Below are 6507 nucleotides of genomic sequence, written 5' to 3'. Positions count from 1 at the left end.
TGAAATTACCCTGTTGGTCACTGCAGGCCCCACAGGCAGGAAGCAGGGACAGCAGATACACATGAGCTTTGTTAGGAGGAAAGGGTGCGGCCGCCAAGTTGGGCTCCCGTTATGCAGGCCCCAAGGAAGCCTGAATGTGGCCAGGACCTTGCTGTGTTCTGTGGCCACTTGGAGATCAGAAGGAGAAGGGCATCTCACTAAGAAGGTGCACGGTCACCAGCATCCCCCTCAAACCTACAGGCCAGAGCCAGCCGCTCCGCCTCAGAGGCTAGTGGGGGAGTCACCAGCCTCCCCACTGGCCTGTTTCCCCTTCCTCCCACACAGTTTTCTATGTGGATAACATATGTGGATATGTTTTTCTCTTCTGCAGTTTTCTATGTGGATGACTTTAATTTCTTTTTCTTGCTTCATTGCTCGGACTTGTATTTCCAGCACCAGTGCATTTCCAGCACTCAGTGCTTTTCCAGCACTGAGTAGCAGTGTTGACGGTGAGTATCCTTGTCTTGTTTCTCACCTTAAAGGCTTTCAGCTTTTCACCGGGGGATGACAGCTGTGGGCTTATGACAATGACCTTTGTTGTGTTGACTTACATTCTGTACTACTCGATTTGCTTAGAGCATTTAGCATAAAAAGATGCATAACGTGAGCGCGAGTTCCTTCTGCAGTCAGGTGACATGACCCTGAGGTGTGTACGTCTTAATTCTGTTAATGCATGGCATCGCGTTTCCGCCTTAAATGTAATCAGACATGGCTGGCATCACAGGGAGAAACTCCACACTATCATGCAAATGGTTCTGACAATATACTGCCGAGTTTAGCTTGTGAGTATTGGGTTTAGAATTGATATGGTTGTGAGAGATGTTGGCTTATAATTTCCCTGTACACCCTGGTCTGGCTTTGGTACCAGGGTATAGTGTGCCTCTAAAAGACATTGGGAAATACTTTCTTCTCCCCAATTTTGAGAAGGTGTGGAAAGTGCTTGATCTAGCATACACAATAAACACTTAGGCGTTTTCCCTGCTGACATGCTGTGGCTGTGTTCTTAGGATTTAACGGATCTGTCGTGAGGAAACATCACGAATGTGGAAACACTGCGAGGAGAGGGTGACACCTGTAGCACGAGAGGACTGGAAGCTGAATTCTAAAAGCCAGGCAAGAAAGCGCAGGAGAGAGTCAGACAGACGCCACCTGGGCACCTCCCCGATGAGGCGTCATCACAGAACATCACGGGCGAATAGCAGGAAGCTCCACATAACTTGTTTCAGTGCAGGATTTACAACTGCCTCAAGCTGTACAGATATCTCATGACTGTGGTGTAGATGGGGGGATGGAGAGATGGACAGATAGATTCTCAAATTTAATAGCAGAAAATGAAATACATTCAACGATCTCAACTGACCTGACCTCAAGGAACCCACAGACTATTGACCTATAGTGAAAAAATCACAGAAAAGACTAAAACACAATGCATAACCAACCTATCTATATTAATTTGAGTAAAAACACTGAGAAATACAAGAAGCTTAGAGAAGTTAAAGATATGCGAAAAAGAGAAAGGCACTGGATGTGCAAATCAAATTAGTGACAACGGGGCCTTGAGGAGCAGAGCAGCGAGGCGCCCCACCCTGTTCCCAGGCCGGTCAGAGTGGAGCTGGAAGTGAGTTCTCCGTCTCTGGAGCTCACAGCCCAGACTTCCCCGAGTGCTGAGTCTGCCTGGCCCTGAGAGCTCGGGCAGTCAGTGGTTCCTGAGATTCATGATGAAATCTTCCTGTTCCTGAGTGTGCTGTTGTCCCGCCACTGTCGGGGCTCCAGAAGGCAGGACAGGCTGTAGCTGAGGACAGAGAGGAACCTGTGAGCCCATGGAGAGCCTCACCTCAAGTCTCCCTACCAGGGCCTGCCCAGCAGCCCGAGTCCCGGTGCCCCAGCAGTCACCATGCTGCAGGGTGTGTGGACGACGATGGAGCTGTGGCCACGGGCTCTCTGCAGCTGTGAGCCAGGGACAGCCTCCCCACCCCTGGGCTTTCACACGAGTCCTGCCTGGTGCTCACCTTTCGTTCTCACTGAGCCACTCCCTCGAGTGGAACCAGACCTCAACCTTCTCCTCACGCTGAAAATTATATTTACTCGCTGCCACCTGGAACAGCTGTATCTCCTGGAGAACTTTGGCTTCCTGGGGCGAGAGGAACAGACGGCGGGGTACTGAGAGGGCTTGCACCGGAAATGAGGTGAGGGCTGTGATCAATGCAGGAAGAGTCCAGGGCTGGTCTACAGGGTGATTTTCTTAATTGTCCCTGATCTTCTCAATCCCGCCCGATCTCTAAACCGCTCTCAGAGTTGGGTGCAGACAACCCCATGTCCAGCTGGCTGTACATGTGTCCAGTCTCCTAAGCACACACCTCATTGGGATGGTTTTCATCTTTCTGTGTTTACAAAACCCTCCCAATGGAGCAAAGATGCAGAGGGTGAAGCCAGGGAATGTCCTGCCAGGAGGAATTCTGCCTTCCTGCCCTCGTGGAACTGCGGGACACAGCTGCTTACCTTTGTAATTTTCTCAAAGTTGACGAGATTCCCCTGCAAGGCAGATAGCAAGAGTGCATGAGAAAGACCGAACCGTGACTAGCCAGCCCTTTTCCACCCTTGGATATGGTGGAATCATGGCAGGGCCCACTAGCATCGGGAGTGCACAGAGGAGGGCGAGGTCCCCAGTCAGGTTTGGGCGCTGGAGAGGACGCCCATGGGAGCTGAGGCTCCCATCAAGTGCCCGTTGATGTCAGACCGGAAATTGTGGCCTCGCAGAGGAAGGGAGTACTGGCCCTGTAGGTGCTTCCTGGCCTTGGGGTCTCCACTTGTCTCTCCTCCCTTGGCCACCATCTGAAGGAGAGGCTGAGTCCAGCTCAGCAAGGCCCTGTGCAGCTTTGCAGGAAGGCAGCTCTGCCGCTTCAGGACTTGGAAAAGAGGGATTTGGGGGCACTGCAGGGTCCTTCATTCCCAGGCAAGACAGACCTGAAGGCTCCAGCACACAGGGCAGTTGTGAGGATCTCAAGAGTAGGTTTGCTGAGTGCCAGCGCCTACGGGTTCAGCACAAGGGCCTTCCCTTCCAAGCCCCAGGATCCTGTCCCCAAACTGCTTCCCCGAGGGCCACTCATGTCCACGTGGTCCTTCATCGCAGTGTCCAGCATCACCAGCTCAGTGAGGAATGTGGCAAGGAAGGGGATGGTGCCCTGTGCCATGGGTGGTACAGATGATGAGTCCCCTGCCCAGCTCCCAGTCAGGCCCCCTGACATTTCACACAGGTGTCTCCTGTCCCCCTCTGGGACACCAAACTAAGCCCTTCCAATTCTCTCACTCCTGCCTTCCTGCCTGGCTTCCTAGGACACCAAACACCGCTACTTACCTCACGGTACTTGATTTCCTTTTATGATACCGAGGGTTGAAACTAGGGCCTTTGCACCAAGCCACTGGCCCAACCTTCTCTTATCTTTCACCTAGGGACAGGGCCCTGCTAAGTCATCGATTTGTGTAAACTGGGCTTGAACTCGTGATCCTTGTGCCCCAGCCTCCCAGAGTGCTGGGATGGCGGGCATGTGCCACCATAACTAACGTGGCTCCCCTGATGGTGTGCCCATCTCCACCTCTAGCCCGTATCTGCTCTGTGTGCAGCTCCTCCAAGTCTTCCTCTGGCCTCTCCAATGGAGGCACCTCCAGCAAAGCAGAGAAAGGCTGGAGGAGGAAGGCACCCTGCACTCTCTGGGGAATGTCCTGGGAGGACGGGAGTCTCTCCTGTCCTCTGACTCCCAGAACCCTCCCTGCCACCGAACACTCACCTTGCCCTTCTGCTGCTGCACCATCTGTGCTCTGTGGGGGTTGTTCTCCAGGGTGGCCTTCTTGGAGAGTCCCTCCTGCCAGGTCAGACAGGGTGGTTGAGAATTTTCTCCCCTTATATAACTGTCTCCCTGAGCGGAGACCCTGCATATCTGGCTCCTGTCCGCTTGTATAGCTCTGTTGCCACTCGAATATGCTTGCAGATTCATTCCCAGCGCCCATGCTCCCTTGGTTAGTCGCTCTGGGTATGGGGCCTGGCAACCCTGAATGCGCTTCCTGGGCTCGACGTACACCTGCCTCACAGCATCTCCTGAGGGCTCCGTTTTATATAATTATTGTTCTCATCTTCACCACTCTGGGGAACATCCCGGAGAAAGCGCCCCAACTCTTGGTCCTTGCCACACTGTGCTGCCTGAACAGTTCACTTATTTTTCCCCTCTCTAGGTGATGAGGTTAGTCAGTGACTTTCCTAGAGCAGTATGAGAGAAGCCAGCTCCTCTTGCCAGCTGGAAGTAAAGTCTCAGCTTCTTTCAGCCCACGTCCCAGCACCACCCCTGACCACTGTCCCATGCTCGGGCCCTTGATGAGTGTCCAGGCCCATGCACCGTGGAATGGAGCAGTGAGCCTCAGACGGCATGTTTGAGAAGCTCCCGCCTGTGCCAGACCACCTGCAGTCGCTGCCCCACAGCTAGACTGGAGGCCATGCCCAACTTCACCTCCTCCTGTGAGTCCCCCAAAGGAGTCCTTTAGACAGAGCCTCTGCTGGGCCATGTAGAATATGGCCTCCCAAGGTGTCAGCTCCGAGGGACATGGCATAATTCCTTGGGAAACAGAATCTGAGATCTGATCAGTGAGGATCCACCACTGAATTCCCGAGTCCCCAAGGTAGTTCTCATATCTATCGGGAGACAGTGTTGCTGCCCACTGGGCACTGAAGAAGGAATCTGAAGACCCATTGTGTGCTCAGAGGAGCAGAGGGGAAGGACAGCACACCCACGAATCAGTCCCAAGTGTACCCACTGGGACAGGAGCTGAGCTGCCCTTGGAACACCTGTCCCAACAGGATTTCTCCATCGCAGTCAGGGTGCTCCCTTGTGTCAGAGGTAGAGTGAAGACTGAAGAGGCACAGGCCCTGATTTCCTAAAACATTCTGGGGCTTAAGTGCTGGAGTAAGGAAGCCTTAGCACAGCCTCCCAAGTGCATGGGGGAAGCTACTTTCCAGCAGCAGGGACCAGCATGGCAGCCAGAGACCTGCTGATCCTGGACGCTCATGAACCCTTCCTGAAGAGCCCAGTGACATCCCTTAAGCCTCGTGTGCTCCCAAGCCTTCAGCCCCGTGAAGCAGAAATACAGCCATTCCTATGATTCCAGAAGGCACAACTGGAATTTCTCAAGCTTTCAGTGAGGAAAACAACCACATCTGGCACAGAATCTCTTCCAAATTCACCCCTTTCTCTCTGCTTCAAACACTTTCAGCCCCCATCCCAGCCTCCAATTTACCTTTGTGAGCAGATTCCTGCTCTCTGCACTGTCCTTGGCACACAACTCTTGGAAATTTAGGAAGCTTTTCCTGTTTGAGAGGGGGAAACAGTGAGGAGGAGTTGCAGAATAATAGGAGGTGTGAGTTCAAATTCATTTTATTTGAGAACCTAAAGGACACAGACTGCCCGAGTGAGCGTTTCGAACTGGGATCCATTAGCACGTAAGGGAGTCGCCGGACCGGGACAGGACCTTGCATTTGACCCCCTGGGCCTCCTCCCCGTTTCAGTTGATTGGCAGTTTTGGCAGTTTTGGCAGTTATGGATTCAGTTCTGTTGTTGTCTAGTGTTCACTTACAGACTCGTGTAGAGCTGTGCCTGGCGGTGAAGTAACTGCTATGGCTGGTGTCTAGATGTCCCCTCAAAGCCCCATGTGGTCATAGGTCAGGCTTCTGAGAGGTGGCTGGATCGAGAGTGTGTCATGCTGGAATCAGTGGAGTGTGCCTACTACATTAGTCCGCTCACGGGTTGGCTCACTTGTGGGTGTGCGTAATGGGAAGGCCCACCCTGGCTGAGTGTTGCCCTCCCGAATGGCATGTACCCGGGACAGAGTACGAGCGACAGGAAGAGGGCTGCTGTTGCTTGCTGCTTGCTGCTGCATCCTCGCTTCTCTGCTGGTTTGTTTTCTTTGGCCTGCCCTGCCCTGCCCTGCCATCTGCTGTTTCTCCTCTTCAGTGCTCCTCTGCCATTCTCCCTGCCTGGAGCCTGCCAACTTGAGACTGACTCTGCATACTCTGCGGCAAATTAAACCTTTCCTACTTGAACTTGGGGCATCGGGTATTTTGTCTCAGCAAAGAGAAAAGGCAATGACCTGAGACAGAAACCCTGGCCTGAGAAGGCAGGGAAGCTTAGGCATCCCACCTACAAGGCCACTACGACCCTCTGTTTTCTTGGCTTCCCAGCCCCTCCGGGGTCCTGTAGGAGGTAGAGTCAGATCTATGATGATAGAATGGCCCTAGTGTGCCCTGGTGTCTGCATGGAGAAAGCCAGGCTCACCTGGGTACTTCTCCCCAGGTCCTGCTCAGCTGATGTACCGGTGTGCTCCGCAGAGCAGAGATGATGGCATGCAGTGAGGAGAAGTTCCTGAGCCTTAGGCACTCCTAGGAAAGAAGGAAGGAAATCTTGTGTGGAGGGAGGGGCAATATGG

General features: G+C 53.2%; 1 protein-coding gene across 1 annotated transcript in view; it reads right to left on the bottom strand.

Moving 5' to 3' along the window:
- Positions 1-1752: 1752 nt before the first annotated feature.
- LOC104857364 (ral-GDS-related protein-like) overlaps positions 1753-6507 on the bottom strand; it is a gene marked incomplete at its 5' end in the record, with an annotated part of 8947 nt that continues 4192 nt past the window's right edge. The window contains 6 exons of the mRNA XM_010617233.3: positions 1753-1831; positions 2049-2170; positions 2539-2571; positions 3825-3899; positions 5323-5392; positions 6357-6460. Coding sequence (XP_010615535.3) covers positions 1753-1831; positions 2049-2170; positions 2539-2571; positions 3825-3899; positions 5323-5392; positions 6357-6460 — 483 coding nt within the window. The remainder of the gene's footprint in view (positions 1832-2048; positions 2171-2538; positions 2572-3824; positions 3900-5322; positions 5393-6356; positions 6461-6507) is intronic.

This window comes from Fukomys damarensis, unplaced genomic scaffold, assembly GCF_012274545.1.
Source record: "Fukomys damarensis isolate Sample0158 unplaced genomic scaffold, DMR_v1.0_HiC HiC_scaffold_32, whole genome shotgun sequence".
NCBI classification, from domain to species: Eukaryota; Metazoa; Chordata; class Mammalia; order Rodentia; family Bathyergidae; genus Fukomys; species Fukomys damarensis.
This window is presented reverse-complemented; position numbering and strand designations above follow the sequence as displayed.